This window comes from Anser anser (genome assembly GCF_964211835.1).
Source record: "Anser anser genome assembly, chromosome: 14".
NCBI classification, from domain to species: domain Eukaryota; kingdom Metazoa; phylum Chordata; class Aves; order Anseriformes; family Anatidae; genus Anser; species Anser anser.
In genome coordinates, this window is record NC_139735.1 from 13,311,851 (window position 1) to 13,329,597 (window position 17,747).

Genomic DNA, 17,747 nt, shown 5'->3' on the forward strand with positions numbered 1-17,747 from the left:
ATACCAGGAATCCACTCGCTATTGTTAAATCAAAGGTCACTGATTTTAGCACATTAATAAGCAAGGCATTAACACGATTTTATAGAAGATGTGTGAAGAGCATTTAGCATCACCACTCATGGCTATCATTGATACTCAGATCTCTTTAATGAACTTGAGTCAAAATGTACTTCTGCAGTACTACATGGAGTGATTAGCAGTTTTTAGACTGAGAATGTTAGTACGAGCTAAATGAAAATCTTACGCTGTCTGCTCTGAATAAAACTGATGCATGTTAGTTCAATAAAGGTGGGGGAAAGTGAGTGGAGAAATAAGAGAGGTGTTCAGTAAAGTTGCACTCACTCTGATCATCAGTACAGCTTTCCGGATATCTCTTATTCCATCGTACACCAGTCGTGAAGCATCGATAAACTCGTTTTCATCCATTGGCTGAGCAGGGTCTGAACTCAGTGCTTCCACAGCAGCTTCTACTTGCTCGGTAAACCGTGGCATAACTGTATTAAGGACACAAACCAACAGTCAGTCCCCACCCCAATACCATTTACTGCTACATACCCCCATGTGCATGTCTCATTGTTAACTGCTACTGGAAACTCTCCAATGGTTCCCTTTAAACTCAAAACATTTGTTACAAATGAATACCAATGCTGTTGCTCCAGCCTTAACTTCATTTCGTTTTCTGTTTACTCTGCTATTTGTTCCTCCCCCCTGCACAGTGAAAAGTTTATCACACCCTTGTCGTGGACAAGGGGAAAACACCCAGGGAAGCAGTTAGAATCCATGGGATAAAATGTTAAGTGTTTATTTAACAACCCCTGCAGATACACATCAATGGGGGAGAGCCATGAAGCTCAAGTTGAACAAGCCACTGAGGCAGGGCAGTTTGCACTTCTGTGCTCCAGTGACTCACTGCAGCCACAGGAAGAACATCACAGAACCATTTACAGTCTGTTCGGTTCCTCAGTGTCACCCGTGATTCTTCATCAAAGTTGTAATTAAAATGAAAACAACAACCAACGCTTGGCACAGCACTCATTGAAGCCACCGGAATCATTCCTTACCCTACATGGATGTTACCAGCTAGTTCACAGGCAACACCCACATTTGTTGTTATGGGGTGGGGGACGAGTACCTACAATGCTTTTTTTAAAAGCTCTACAGACTATTACAAAATTTACTCTCCGTTCTGCTGGGTCAGTGCAACAGAAACCTTTTCAGACCTGGGTACAGTGCTGCAAGATGGTCAGCGTATCCTTCAGGCCCTGACTCACCCTCTGGTACTCTGACTTTCCGCGGCTCAGTCAATGACAGCCGACACATCCAGGGAGACTTTTGCATTGCTGAGTTTCGAGCCAGTCAACAAAGCAAAATTACTTTTCTCATTTTGCAACAGCTTTGCAAATAACTCCCACTAATTTTCATTATAGTATGTAAATGGAGTCGTTAATAGATTTCACGGGTACATTAAGATCCATCTGCCCATCCACTTGTAAGCAATACAAACTCAGGGGTCCTGGAGGAACCACTCTTACCTGTGTTGGACAGTAACTTCGTTGCTTCCAGCACCTTCTCGGTGTAGACTCCGGGCTCGTAGTTATCCATTTCAGAAGTGACAACATGAATGACTCTAGCAGCACGTCCTCGGATTGCACCAGCTGTGCGGTCTAAGCCATCAACATCTTTTTCTTGGAGAGCAATGACACATTTGTTTACATCTTCTAAAATATGGTTCTCTGGTGGTAAAAGAAGGAAGATTTAGACACTAATATCTTCTTTTCTGCCATGCACATCAGCATTACAATTTCTCAGTTTATGACCTGCGCTAAAAGACCTCCAGACAGATGCTGTAAAGCATTAATTTTTAGCCTTGCTACAACCAGCAAACAGCTGCCCTTCCAAACCGGCTGTCAAACAAAGGTCAGTCCATTCATCTGGTGGCATCCAACATTCTTGTACCCTCTTTGTACTCTGTTTTACCAACAGAAAAGTTGAGTTCAGCTGAACTCTCCCTAAACTTGTTTCTTTCCATATTCCTCCCCTCGACTGCCGAAGCCCTCACTCCAAATATTTGCAAGCCACTCCCGCTGTCATTATACGGGGGTGGGACGATGAGGCACCGGCCCCAGTGCCACACCTCATCCACTAATGCCCTGGCAGACTGGGGTGCTTGTTGCACATTTCTAGCTTCCTACATAGTGTTTTCCTACAACCAGACACATACCAGCAGAGTATTACACTGTTAGTCCTGGATACACTTTCGAGACATGCAACATATGCAGTGATTTATGCAGAAAGCGTTCCAGCACCAGAGTGCTCACTGCCTCCCAAGAAAACAGAAAATAAAGCCAAAACCTCCGTTTGTAATTTACTTTCAGAATATACATTTTTATACAGAGATATTTTCCGTCATTTATCAAGCTCAAGAGGTCCAAATGAGTAAAAACCCTTAAGAGATTTCTGAGGATGCCTAACGAGGTTTGGATGCTCATCTGCTGAGACCTACCCAGGAGGTTTTCCAAACTCTGTTAGGCACTTCTTTAATGTATCAGTACCAATGATTTGACATCGCAATCCAACATTTCTGCTGCTTTGTAAGAAACCTCCTTGGAAACATTTCTGCTGTGTCCCTTAAGTAGTTTCCAGCATTACTTACCATTGCCTTAATCACACCACGCTGCCAATCTGTGCTACTGAAGCGGCTTTTATTCCCTACACAGGTAGTAAAAGAGACATTTTGCAAGAGCTGGTAGAGCTGAGCAGCCCGTCGAGTTGGCTGATAGAGGATTTGTATGAACTGGCTGGAAGGACTGCTGCTGGAAGAGTCCTGCATAATTTACATAAAATTAACAGAGCCAGATGCAATATTGCAAGACTTCTGTAAGCAGCCTGGACAAAAGTTACACTTGTGAAACACCTCTGAAGCAACTCAGAATGAGCAAGTTCAGCTGAGGGCAGGATGTGGCCCTAAGAGAGGAAAGTGCAGGTTCATCAGTAATCTGACAACTCAGTGAGCAGACAGCCACGCTACAAGAGCTCCAGCAAGGAGCGCACACAGTTTCGGTATTTAAAGCAAGAGACAGACATCCCTGCAAGTTACAAAAAGAAAAACATCAGTGTCAGGCCAAAACAGAGACTGTTTATTGCCTGAATTCCTACAAGAATAAAGTAAGCCCCAGACATTGAAAAGCCTCTTCAGATGATGTGAACTTTAATAAAAGGCACTGACAAAATGAGGATGGGTATCTAAATGCCGGCTGATCATCTAATGTCTTTCGCAGATGCAAAGTGGCCAGAAAGGTAATTCTATGGGAAGACAAATAATCCTCCACAGGGAAGTCTGCGAGGGGCCCTGGGGATGTGCGGGGCTGTCAGGTGCATCTACTCAGGTTATATTCTCCAGCTGGATGATAACAAATAAGACTTGACACTGTTCTTTGTGCTCGTATATACACACACTACTACCTGTCCTACAGGCATATGGACCACAAGTGTCTGGCACAAAATGCCATCTGCTGAGGCCAGGGTGGCAGTGCCGAGGAAATGCTGACACACAGGTTCACCGCCAGTACCTGCAGGGACGTTACAGAGCTGTCCTACATCAAAGCTCGCAGCTTTCGTGCTGCTGAGCGGGAGAAAAATCTCACAGCAATAGAAGGTAACACAGAACGGAACAGCAGCAACAGCAAAGGGATCGTGTCCTACCCGAGGAAGTGTAGGGAAAAAAACGGTGTGGTTTGGTAACGAGGTAAGTGAGGATAAAGTGGAAAGACCACATTTTTCCAATAAAAATATTTTTAGAGCAAACAACGAAATACAACGAACAGTGAAAAGGTAACAGTTCGAAGTTCCCATGCCTGTCACTCCTCAGTCCACCACCTCAACACACCTTCCACCGCCTCCCCATCACAGCAATCAGGAACTCCTTCCCCAAGCATCCTAAGAAGTCAGCCAGGGGGTCTGGAGGCTAAAGGAGGACCGAAATGTGGAGCAACATCCAGAAGCTGAAGCCACAGATGCAAAAATATAACCCTGCTTTTCTGCTGTGATCCCTGGGGAAGGGCTCAGAACCATTTCCACGGTGGACCTTTTCTTGACAAGGGACGCTGGCGAACCAGGTGAAGCGGTAGTGTCAGTAGACATTGTTATAATCCTAATACTTGCATGTTCATACATTTCAAAATACAGGATGCATTTTGCAATGAAGAAGGATAATCACTGGGACCATGAAGTGTTCAGCCACAGGCTCTTAAGATCAGCACCATCGTGATGGGCAACCTCTAGCTTACACCTCTGTCAGCTCCAGAAGAACAGGAGGCAGCACATGGGAAGGGTTTTAAGATGTTTGTAAGGAAATCCAGGTGATTTTAGAGCACTGAATGTGACGATTACATGGTGCCATCAGCAACTGCTCTGAAGAAGAGTCAGTGGGAACACAAACACGTGCAGAGAGCTAGGGAGGGGCCTGACAAGGGGATAAGTATTACACGAGGTACAGAACAGCTCTGAAATGAGGAATGAAACAGGCAAAGTCTTTGCAGTCGATTAAGAGATGACTGAGTAAGCATACGACAGAAGTCTGTACATTTACAAACAGCATGAAGAAACTGAAAGGGGAAAAAACTGTTCACCACCTTCTACAACGAGGCATCAAATGAAGCGAACAGGTGACGTTTCAAAAACAAGGAGGTTCTTCACACAGGGCACAGTTAGGGTGTGAATTTTGCACCAGATGCTGGAGATGTCAGCATTTTGTAATGGTCAAAAGAGCAACTCACACATGCTGAAGTGAGAAAAGTCTGGCAAGGACTGCTCAGCAGCTATCACCTCTGATGCTGGAGCTCCCTGGACTGCAAACCACACCTGGCTGGGAGCGCTCAGGAAAGATCTTTAGGCTGTAGGAGTCTGCTGCTCTGAATTTCCTATGCACTGACCATCAGCCACTGCCAGACCGTTGTCCTAATTCAGCAGTGCCTTTCTTGTCCTAGGGTCTTCATTAAACGTTGTAACCTGCAAGCTTCTCTGCAACACTGCGCGTTTAAGTTTCCTGGTTCTTGTACAATATCCTCCACATATCTAAACCCAGCACCTCTTTCATCGAGCCTGCACAATTAATACAATTCCAGCCTAAATCGGACAACAAAGCATACACTTCCTGCTAGACAGCACAACACATTGTAGGAATGTGATGTTATACACACACACACAGACCTACAAGAATGCTTTTTAATTTTGCTTACATCCCAGTTAGTTATCAATATAAACCCTTCTGTGCACGAAGATCCCAATAACCCCACAAGGAACCTGGCATAAATCATACCCATCACAATCTTATCCAAAGACACATTTAGGCTTTTAGCAGAGAACTGGAGTGGTGGCATCTATATGGAAAACATTTATCAAAGTTCAAACAAATAATACTCGAACCAATATTTATTGCTTTAATATTTTTCAAACATCTCTTTGATAGCGCAGCAAAACCAAATAATTGCTGGATGCACTTGAGCATCTGAAGCAGTCCCAAACCACAGCACTGCCCTGGCACCGTTTTGGGGGGCACGCGCACCCAGGAGGCGCGCTGTCTGCGAGCCAGCCTGCTGTCACCCCAGCAAAGAAACGGTCCCAGCCTATCGCCAAACCCTTGACACTTCTCAGAGCAATTCAACAATGGGCCAGCACCGCATCCTGTCCCTCAAAAGCAGGTACCCATCTCTTTGAGGGACCTACATGGGGAAAGGGACCACCCAGTCCCAGTGGTTTGCCCTGTTTTGAGGCACACCTCTAAGTGAACACAGCCAGGCGGCTCTATACGGGCTGCGTTTTCACAGACAGTTTTTTCTCTTTGAAATGTTTTGCACACTTGTGGGCAAACTCCAAATGGAGCCGTGAACTTCAGCACGCAATTCTCTCTAAATATATTTCCCCAGAAATAGGCTCCTCGCAGCTGTGCCATTTCAACTGCTGCTGCAACGAAGAGCACGCAGAAAGAGAGAGAGAAGGAGGACATGCAATCGTGCAGAAAGTTTCTGCTAACTCACTGCAAAGAAACTCTGTGTTCAGAACCCAGGGAACCACAATATACCATGTAAACAGGTGACTCTTTGTAGAAACACTACCTTTTTAAATTTATTTTGAATATTTTTTTTTAAAAAGAGGGTCTTTTAATTCAGGACCTCAGTATTTCATGTACATTTTCTAGGTATGTTCACTTGGTACCTCTGATCCCACACATCCTTCTCTAAAATCTCTCCTTACGGCTGGGGTTTCTAGGTCACTGGAGATGCTCCAGTCTGTTTGCACTAGGAAAATCAGACCCTCAACTTGTAGCGGTAATTTGCGAAAGCTAGTGCGGGCACAATTCATGTGGTTATATCACCGCGTCTTCTGACTACAGTAGAATTAGAGGACGTGAAAATAAAAATGCCCCTATTATTTCTAGGTCACTGCAGCTACTAGTGGGTCTTTATCACTTGATGCTGATAAAACAGGTTATCTCAGCAAGCACTGTGACAAAAAGAATTATTACTGTATCATGATAAGCATATGATGTTCTTTAAAAACGTTAGGAGAACTGACGGGATTAAAAATATTCACAGAACATTTTCTGAATGAACATTTTTAATTAACTTGTATGATCATAGTTTGATATTAATTTTTATTTTTGTAAGAAGAGTCTGAGTTGAACTGAGGGATCCTTTTTTCTGCTAGTTCCTAACTTGAATGTTAACATTTTCTATTTCCCCCAGTGTTAGCAGTGAGGCTTGTCTCCAGTAGCTACATGGCAACTCACTGGAAGCTCAGCTAGCGATTCAAGATCCAGAGACATGAAGTGTCTTCCACTATATTTAAGTGGATCTGTCTACTGACATGTAAATATATACATTTATGCATGCTCACTCTGTAAGTGCAATGACAAGTTTCCAGAGTACCTGCTAACTAAACTATCACTGTTTTCACACTTGGAAAAATACCTTTCCTCCTTGTGCCAACAACTCCCGCTCTATTTTTACACCACACTCAGCAGCAGACAACGCGTGCCAGGTGAAGTGTACCAACACCATCCCTTCCAAACACCAGGGAAGGCTCCAGAAGGCTCTTATTCCCAGGAATAAGCGCGGTTACGAGAAGGACTGTGTCTCAGGTCACCCCCTTACCTGATACGGCCAGGAAGTCATCAATGGAAGTTATGTCATCGACGGCGTCGGTCAGCACGCGGACCTGCTTCTCCCACTGCTCTTTGAAGAGCTCCATGTTTTCTTGAGCCAGCTTGCTTTGGGGTTTAGCAGCCAGAGCCAGTGCAGCATTAATGACCTGCAAAACACCTCTGGATTTTTAAAGCACGTTCTGAACTCGACAAAGGGTTCTTTATGTTTATCCAGTGAACTCAGCAGCAAACAAAGCAAGTTTAATAAGTTTTCTGGAACTTGATGTTTAAACACGAAAGTGTTTATTCTGATGCTTTCATGCCCAGCTCATACCTGCTCCCACGTTTGTTATGGGTAGTTATTACATGCAAGGACACTTGGCAGGTATTCACACCAGCCAGCTTCACCTTTCTTTAACAGCTCATGTTAAAAAGGTGCAGCTCTCTGAACACAGGTCATGCTGTTACACATTTCAGACAGGATGACATTTAGTACATTGGAGGCTGCATTTCCTAAGCTAGGCACCAGAACCTGAGGAAAAAAAGGTCAAAATAGGATTAAGTTTACACAGTTTGAAGTAGGAACAATATACAAACACAAAAAATAAGGATAGATTTTATTATTTATCTTCTTTTCCTTAAAATTGTGCTCTGTACCTTGCCAGTAATTCTTACAACAGCTTAAGATTTCTATTATGGCTCTGGTAGAGCTGAATTAGCCAGGGAACTGGAGTTTTTTTATTTGGTGCTCCTTATCTGATGCTCCTCCCGAAGCCCCTACAAGTTTTTTTCAAACCCTCAGACTGTAATTTCCTCCGATCCTGTTGATTTTCTGAGCAGAAGAAATGTTACACACACTGCTGGGTAACAAACTTTATGCTGTGCTAACTAACTCGTCAGGTAAATGTCTTAAAAAGCCTCTTCACGTGTGCGAAGAAAGCAGTCACAAAAGCCTGCTCCTCTTCCAGCATCAGCTCTGGCTCCACTATGCTTCAGCAAAGTGACCTGGGAACATGCCAGGCACGAGAAAACCTCCAGTCAGACCGACACGACAATCCGAACCTTGTTTTCAAACACCTGGGCGCTAGAGCTAATTAACTCCTCAGTTCAGCGTGTAATTTTTCTTCTCCACTTTAGGACTGCATTAATTTCACGAAGTTGTTGAACAAAACATGCAAGCACCAGATGTTCCTGCGTTTACAAGATCTACTTTTTCTACCTGCCTCATTTGAAAGTGTCACAAAGCATTTAAAAAAATATATAACTCACTAAACATGGAAATGATGGTGATGTCAAACGTATCATGATGGCACTGAGTGAGTCAGGCAGGAGAAGGAGGCTGATTCACCCAAGGGACGCTAGGAATGGCACTGACTGAGCCAAGTTACCCTGCTCTGCGAGCTACCAGCCTGCCTCCGGAGAGGGAGGCTGAGAGCTGGGGTCACACATCGACACGAGCACGGTGATGGGCTTTGTAACACCGGCAAATGAGAAACGACCTGCCATGGGCTGCGGTCCGGTCAGGAGGCTTGCGGGGATGAAACACACCTTGAAATCCTGGCAATAACGACACTGCGCTGACTGAGCAACGCGTGGGTCTTCTGCTGCTTCCCCTTTCCCAAAATTAAACCATGAATTCTCACTTTGAGGGTAAGCGGCTGTGGGAACCAGGAGTCCCCTTCCAGGAGAGAGCCGCTGCCTGCTGGGGTGCTGGCTGCTCCGACCAGCCTCACACTGCCCATGGCATCTGTGGTTCCCAAGTCCTGCAGGCTCTGAAAAAAGCCTTGTGATACCCACAAAAATGAAGTTCAGAACTCTAAAATCAATCAGAAATAGAGTTTTTAGAAAGGGAAACCCATTCTCTGCTCAAAGCCCCTGTTTCTTAAGTCTAGCCAATGCCATTTCTTGCTCCAGACTCATTTATATAATGCATTATCTATCAATGAAAATCTAGATATCCAAATTTTATGAAGATGAATACAAATAACAGGCATTATGCAAACAAAAAGGGTAAGACAGGCAGTGTTCCAGCAATCTGCTCTGCGCTGTTATGTAGCTAGTAACCACTACTACAGAGACAGAGAAGAAGGCGATACCAAGGCTCAGGGCGTTTTATCCTCCTCTCCTCTAGCTACCTTGGCTAATATCGGATATGAAAACACACTTCAGGCACTGAGACAGGTCAGCCCTAGTGCCGAAGGAACATACTGCCTATGTACCTGTGTGCTGTATGTCTGGACAGCAGCAGTTGTCTGAACAATTAATCTTTGTCAACAGCACCTGTTCAAACCCAGATGCCCACATTAAGCAACTCCTCATATCTAATACGAGAGCTGTCAGAGAGAGAGGGCTCAGCAAGCGCCCAAAACGCTCAAATAAGGCATCACCCCAAACCCAAATGCAGGAGGCACAAGCTGCACCACTGTCCTCCAGGCAGGCCGCTTATCCAGCTGGAATAAGGTTCTCGTTTTGTATGTGACACCAGCAAAAAGGGATGGTCAACGCAAAAGCACCTTAAAAAATCTGCCCAGCAAAAATAGCAGGCAAGACTTGCCTTGCCAACAGACCCATCCTGTGCTTAGAAAGCAGCCGGCAGTGCTAGGGACAAGGGCAACGCTCTGGTGGGGAAATCGAAGGCTACTGAGTATCTCTGCAGAGCTAAATACAAAATACAGCTTAGTTCTCACAAACCCACAAAGGTATGCGTGCTCCCATGTGTGCTCAGGAGGAAACTCAGGATGGCTGATGCAGCCCAAGAGCCCTTTTTATAGCACGTATTCCACCTCACGGTCCTGAATCCATTTCTACACATCTAGCATCTTGAACTCCATCTGTAAAGTGGTCAAAACTTTCAGTTTTAGCAAGGACATCAGACCCTTCACTCTGTCAAATACGTGAAGCTTAAGATTTACACAGACAAGTTATCCTGGACATCTCTCACATCTATTTGGGTGAAATATCCCAGGGATTACTGATAAAATCCTAAAAAATATCTATTCAGGTAAATATGCTCTTGCATTATGGCTGGTATCCAGAGTGACTGATTTATTTGCCAACAGATGCTTAGGGAGGCATGGCAAAAGGACAGAAATACTGGATTATACATAGTCTGTGTGTATGGTGGGTGGTCAACTCTGTAACTCCTTTATTATCTAAAAATGAATACTTTGGAGGTAAAGGTTACAGGATTGACTGAAGTACGCTATTGCTCCTCCAAAAATATGAAGCACTGAGCATTTAATTGTAAGAATTAATTTAAAATATGGATAACTTGCAGGAAGGATATATATAGTCCAAAAATAGGAAGAACTATGGCAAGACTACCTGAAATGTAGCTGTTTCCATGTAAAACATTTGGCAATTGCAGGGAGATATTCTGTATTTCAGAGCTTCTCAAAATTCTGCCAGAGCACTGTGATCACAATGACTCACTGAAGTTGTACAAAGAAAAGAATCAAACAGGGACATTTTGAGACTACCCAGAAGGAAATGAAGCATGGCAAGAAAACACACTATTTTTATCGGTGCTTTGTTTCATGTAGCAATTGCAATGTTCAAGTCAGCCCAGCGCTCAGTAGCGTGGTTCCAGCCAGTTGCTTGGAGCGCCTTTCCTCTGCCTCCAGCACAGCCAGGGCTTGGCAGCTCCTGCCCTGAGATCTGGGAGGCTGGGGATCCAAAAACCTCGCGGCTGATGGCTCAATCTGCACCTCAAATCCTCCTGGGAAGAACCTGCCACCTTCCTCCTTGCTGAAACTAAAGATTGAAGACAAAACCCTTCTGCGCCCCATCTGGAAAAGTGACTGAAAGGCCAGAAGAAAGCGCTTGCACGTTGTGCTTTCCTACAGAGAACTCTTCTGAGCACTGGGCTGGCATGGCCAGAGGAAGAAACCTCACCTGGGAGAAGAAAATTATTGCCTATTTGTTTCACCTTGCAATCCTTACCTCTTGCCCCTTAATGTTGTCTCGGCGCATACAACACCCACAAGCCACGTAGCTCCCTGGGTCGGTGGCTGTAAGCACTCATTTCACTGTTGCCTCAGTATTTTTATAGGGACTTTTGATCTTTATAAGACACTGTTCCTTCTGCACTGGCTTTAGGGTGTTGCTGTCCCACACCAAGAAGCACCCAGCCACCTTTCCCCTGCTCACTAAACACCTACTCTGCTTAGTTCAAATATTTGGGATTTTTTTGTTTGTTTTGTTTTTAAATAAAGATCTTGATGCATCAGCTTTCTCGTGGCCATTTGGGTAATGAGGTGGAGAAGTAGCTACATGGCCTTCCAATTTAGGATATTTTACATCTGTAGAAACAAAACCAAACCAAACAAACAATAAACCCGATAAAACGAGCACCCGCCCATCAGCTATCACCTCACAGGTGGGACAAAAAGCAACAACACATACAAAACAATTCCCAGCTGACACCTGAAAATCATGGTTTTATTCTGGAGCACACGAAAGGGACAGGATAAGTGACTCCAGGGTACGTGACTTAAGCACGAGGCTGAGCAGAAGCAAGCTCTCAGCGAGGCTCCCAAAACCAGCAGTCACACTGCGTGCTCTTGCCCCAGTTTCAGCTCAGGGAGGCGAGGTGGTGCTGGCCTCCTGCTTCTGCCCGGGCACGGGGGGCTGGCTGGAAGGGGGAACAGAAGCAGAGGGAGCCCAGCCTTCAGTTCGGCACCGAACCAGTTCATACCCTGTACCTCCAAAGCCGCCACAGCAGCTGAGCCCAGCCGGGACACCCCTGGCCCAGGTGGATGCTAACACCATTGTTTTTCTGTCTTCAAGAAAACAGAGCTACTAGCTTACTGACAGTTTGTAAAAAGCCACTCATAACTTGATTTTCCATACCCTAGGTCCCAAAGTTACCTCCAGCATCCACCCTCCTCCTGTCTCCCCCTCTGCTCCTAGTTCCATTTTGCTCCGAGAAGGAACACGGGTTGTAAGCAGGACAGTTCAGTCACTTCCACTTACATCCAACCCCAGGTTCGCATTCACATGTCTGCGGCTGCTAACCCTCTCTGTACTTCAATACAGCAAAAAGCACTCTGCAGAGACTGATGAGCTGAGATGCCTGGAAGCAAAACACACAGCAGATTGTTTTGCACGTTCGCCAGCTATAATGGCAGCGACCAGCAAGTGCCTGGATGCTGAGGCACCAAAAGGAAAAGTTTGCTTCTGACTTCCAGTTCTGTGCTCTTGTATATAAAAGGTTCTTTGACCACCTTCCTTTCCTGTAGTTACTTTAGGTGTCTATGCAGAGGATGCTTACTGCTGTTGGTCACTGACAGGCTTTTACTGGAATAACATGACCTTTTCCAGTCTAGCTTATGCTACTGTCAAAGTGATTTTCTATTTATATCCTGTGCATGCATAATTATCCTATCAGTTTCCTGTATAAAGAAAAGCATTTTCTTTGGTAGCTGAAGGCTCGCATTATAATACCAGCCACTGCTGAAGCTGCGAGAATGTTGGAGGCATTTGTCTTGGTGTCCCTTTGTGCTGCTTTGTTCTGTGTTTCACTGACTTGAAGCAATGAAGCTCTGGGAGTTTCAGGGCGTGATGTTTTTTCTGGAAGATGTTCTGCTACAGCGCTCCACACATTACACCGTGCCAGTGATGAAGAGACACAGCCCTTACCCACTGACATGCCTCTTACCTCAGAACTCAATCCCTTTCTCCTATCATTGATTCTTTTAATGTACACGCAGAGAATCAGTAACTGCTCAAGCTTCTACTATTATTCCTTGGATGGCCACTCCTGTCCGGTGGTGGTTGTTCTTCACAGGGAGCCTGCACGACACAGAACTGCACCTAACTGTTAACTTTTTAACAGAAGTTTTTATGCACTTTGGAGCCTCTACATGGGACTCCTCATATGCTTTTGCATTTTGTTTGTCTGTGGTAGTAGGTGTGATCAGCATATGTAACCATCTGCCTCATCAGAAATCTATACGCAGCAAATTGCTTTTCAAGCATTTCCAAATTGGAATGTATGGATGTGGAACAGCAGTCATTAAAACAAGACATTAATATGAAAAGAGCTAATTTATTTTTTTTTATTTTTTTTATAAAAAATGTAATTTAATCCAAGAATCATAGGAAGCCTGTTTAATCTGTGCCACTCACTGACTGTGCAGGGTAGGCGAGCCGCACCAACTGCTGCCTGTGCTACAGCAGGCATGGAGCGAGCATGGAAAGCAGAGGTGGAGATGGTGCCTGGTGGCCTCGCAAGGCAGCCCGTGGTGCTTCAGAGCCACCCCTCGGTGCCTTACAGCTGGGAGAGCAGTTCCTGAGCGCCTGTGCCAGGGAGGTGTGGGTCCACCCTGCTCCTGCGGGCTACCACCCAGGGGCTGGTCAGACCCAGGGGCGCTGGAACCCAGCCTTTTCTGGAAGAAGCAAGCACCCAACCGACAGAAGCTCTATTCTATAATTATTTTCTGAAACTCCCAGTCGCCTACAATTTGGCTAGGAGTCTGCAGATGAACTTTACAGAGGCTTTAAAGAATGCGAAAGTCAACAAATAGCTGGTAGAAGCAGCTGCAAGTGATAGCAGACTGTCACATCAAAAGGATGGAGCAATCCTTTCCCTTCAGTAGCTATACTGGAGCATTTTCACTGTTGTTTTCTAAACACCTACAGCTTGTATGATCAGAAAGACTGCTATGGTTAAGCTCTCTTCTCAGACATCTTTAATTCAAAACACTGTTACAAAACAGCTTTCGCAGGCTCCCAAAGCAAGTACTTCTTGGAAACAGAACTCAGAAGCCAAAGTTGCAAGCAAGGATCCAGGTTTTTGAGTTGAGATAAACAAAATCTTTCACTAATTTACCATTGGCAAGCTCTGTGTTTAGCAAGAAGGCAAAGAAAACTTCCCCCAGCACGCTGCTAGGCAAATGGAAGCACAGGCAACTATTCCAAGTATTTCGCAGCAGTACTTTTCCATTTCCACTACGAAAGACATCTTAAATGTTTAAAAAATAAAATGCTTAGCTGTAATGATCGAGACTTTTGTTCCTTCCTCCTTACACACCACAGACACACCTAGCCAGGCACAAGGATGCAGGAATGCAGGTAAACCCTGTGGGATGCTGGAAAAAAGTCCTTTCACTTCAACAAGCAGATTTTCAGCAACACATGCCTTCAAAAACAAAACTCGGGCTGGCTTCCAAGCCAAAGCTTCACAGAGCAGCACCAGTGCCCCCCGAGCGCTGCGTGATTTCTCCCCTGCACGCCCAGCCTGGCAGAAGCAACCCAGCGGGCTACTGCAGAGCACGCAGCTCGTCCTAACGGCTCTTCCTGGGCCATCAGAGGAGGCTCTAAATACTATATTTAGCCTCCAACTTTGCATTTGATTTCATGCTAATTGGCCAGGGACTCACAAACAGCAAGGATGATGTTACTCACATGGCTTTTCTGGAGGAAACAACGATTTGCAGCAAGCCAGGCACACGATCCCAATTTAACTGCTTGCCAGTGTAGTGACTTTTCAGACCATTTTCTGCACCTTTTTTTTGCTCAAAGAATTAAATTTCAAATCTGAGAACGTCTGAGCCCTTAGGTGACATGGGCAATGAATGAATTCTCGTCTGTACCAACAAAACTTCCAAGCTTTGCCTAAAGAAACAGTTTGAAGTGTTGCACATTCCTTACTCCTGCTGCCAGCTCTGGAAGGCTAGTTACGGCAAGGGACCGACTAACTGCTCTGCCCGAGATACAGCTTTTATAATTAACTCTACAGATTGATTTCTGCAGAAATCATTCTTTAACCAGGAGTTCCCTACTCCCAGAATGGCCTCTACATTGCTAAGCTATTTAAGAGGTTACCTGGGAACTTAATCAAGTGCATTAAATTTCAGTTTCATCCTTTCCACCAGAGCAATGCTCTGAATTAAATTTCATACATCGTATTTCCATGTGATATTGATATATTCGCTTGAGTTTCAGAGTGTATTGTAATTACTGATTGACTTGACTCATTCTGAATGCAGCATCTTTCTGGAAAAATACCATCTAAGCAAAAAAAAGAATGCAGATAATATTGGAGTAAATTTGTATTTTATGCCTAATTCACATGTTTGTCACCTAGAGAGATCCAAGAACACGCTGTGCTTCTTGTCAGGAATAAACTGCTAAATAAGCATATAATTGCCTTTAAAAAAAGCACCTCACTAAGCTGTGTAACTAGAAGCATTTAGAGATTGTACAGAATGATCAAAGTTTGGGGGTGATCAGTAACGCTCAATGAGGACAAGTGTGCTGCATCGCTCAGACTGGCATTGGACAAACTTCTGTACTGTTAGGAGAAAACACAGATGCCATTTGTAAAACAGTTTAAACAAGTGTCCCTAATTATCTCAGGATTCACAACACGTTTAAATACTCCTAGAGTATTTAAACTATCTACTAGAGAACACATAATGTAACATAAAAGCATTCTTTCAAGTACTATGAACATCTATAGTGTCATTTACTAATCTCTTGGTGACTACCCTAAAATCAAGGCAGGCTGCACTGTGGAGCATTAGAACTGAAGGCTTAGAAACTCAGATATGGAACTTACATAAGCCAAAACCCATCAGTTCTAGCCCTCCTCACCTGTTTATAGATAATCAAAGCTTCCAACACATACTACATGTGTTAGCACGATCCCTGAAAACAAACATTAACAACTGCACTTCAGTCTTTGTGACTATTGGCTGCAGTTGATTATTTCATGTTGACTTGATTATGATGGTAATTTTATAAAGGTGACAGACCACTACCCAACTTGAATATGTCCCAGAGGCATTTAGATTCAAAGAAATCCTAAGTTTAAGATGCTTATTTTCAAAAGCACCAGCATTCATTTGGAGGATCATGCACTATACTCCCATATTCTTGGAGATAGCTAAAAAAAAATATGTACAGCCTGGTTAGTTTCTTTCGGAAAGATCAAGCCCTCACACCAAGTATGATGACTTTGACTTTTAAAAATCTATTTCTTACAGATGCTTTCTTCCAGCTCTAAAAATTGGGACCTTTGCTTTTAACAAGCCATATATGCCACCTGCCCTGGACATGGGAGGATGATACAGCACAGCTGATGCACCAGTCCCAGGGTCTGATCCAGGAGTACAAACCACACAAGCCCAGCCCAGGACAACAAAAGGTCTCCTAGATAGTATTGAATGTTTTATGCTTAGGTGCTGATCTTCACCTATTTAATAACACTGCTACTAGAAAGTAATAGAAAAAATTAAACTAGTCCTCCTCCTATGTGCACCTACCTGTAGGTAGGCGTACATATCTCACTTCCTTCGGACTGATTTCAAATATATATACGGGAGAACCTGAATAAACGCCAAATAATTCTGCGATGATGAACCTTATTTTCATAAAATGACATTTGACAACTTTTGAGTACGTATTTTCCATTAGCATCCAGTTACCAACAGCAGCTTATTTGTGTGTTTTAGACCTGAACTTCCTGATGCTTTTAAAGACGTAATCGCCAGAACTGACAGCACTCTGCCGTCTTCAGGGGTTCATTCAAGTATCTAGTTGTTGACATTTAAAACATCAGTAGTATCAAAATGAAAGAGGATAGCCTAGTTCTTATATAAACCTAATTTCCTTCGTGCCATTAAGAAGTTATTAATTAAAGGATAGTCTCAGCCAGGTTCAAACTCTTCATGCATAGCCAGCTTCCTCCGATCCTGGTCCATCAAGAAGATTTTTTTGACATATTTATAATCTACTCAGGAAAAAAAAAATTAATTCATCTTATAGCATATATCAGAGCAGTGGTAGTGTCTTCACAACACATCTTCCCACAACATGAACGTGCAGAGTAAATCACTGAAGCTTCACTGGGTTACTGTCTCGGAGGTTACTAGAATACCCAGGCACAAGGAACTTACAGTTATTATGTTAAAAAGAGCCGAAGATTCATTCTCATCACTAACTACTTTCTGTCAAGTAGTTTTAGATTTCTAAGTTTTGATGCATTTAATTTACTATACACGTTAAGGAAAACATCGAGTTCTGCAGGCAGACAGGTCCATAAAGGTACACCAGAAGGCCAGCACTCTGTACAGCGCAGGACCACTCGCCCAAACGACCTGGGTGAGTCGCGTGCTCTTTGTTACCTGGGGACACAGGGCTTCGAGCTGGCTGGCTGACATGCGAACCAACTTCACACCTTCTTCGTTATTCGAGATGGAGCAGGCCAGGTTAGCAACCTGTGTCAGAGGTGGGGAAAACAAAACAGAACTGTTAGAACTGACTGTTATTTTCCTCTGTAGGAAACTTTTTACCCACTCCCAACAGTGACCATTGAAATGCAAAGTGCCCACATTGCTTCAGTTCTAACAAATTTTGAAATCACTAATGACATTTGTTCCATCTCTAGCCATAAAACATCAGATCATCAAACCATAGCCATTCAAAGAGGACAGAGATTTGTGTTACCACCCTTGCAGCAAAGTTCTCACCAATAAAATGGACAAGAGCATCACTGGTGGCACTTGAAGTCAGTTAAAATGCCCACTCCAATTCAGGAGCAAGACAGCAGCAATCACACAATTCAACTAAATCCAGCTCCAAAGCACCTGTGGATTAAATC

General features: G+C 44.0%; 1 protein-coding gene across 2 annotated transcripts in view; it reads right to left on the reverse strand.

Annotated features, from left to right (window-relative positions):
- CTNNA1 (catenin alpha 1) overlaps nucleotides 1-17,747 on the reverse strand; it is a 114,695-nt gene that overhangs the window by 15,722 nt on the left and 81,226 nt on the right. For both annotated transcript variants that reach the window (XM_083798749.1, XM_083798750.1), the window contains exons 10-13: nucleotides 17,272-17,364; nucleotides 7,152-7,308; nucleotides 1,533-1,733; nucleotides 343-494 (exon numbers count right to left, since the gene is read on the reverse strand). In XM_083798749.1, coding sequence (XP_083654875.1) covers nucleotides 343-494; nucleotides 1,533-1,733; nucleotides 7,152-7,308; nucleotides 17,272-17,364 — 603 coding nt within the window. The remainder of the gene's footprint in view (nucleotides 1-342; nucleotides 495-1,532; nucleotides 1,734-7,151; nucleotides 7,309-17,271; nucleotides 17,365-17,747) is intronic.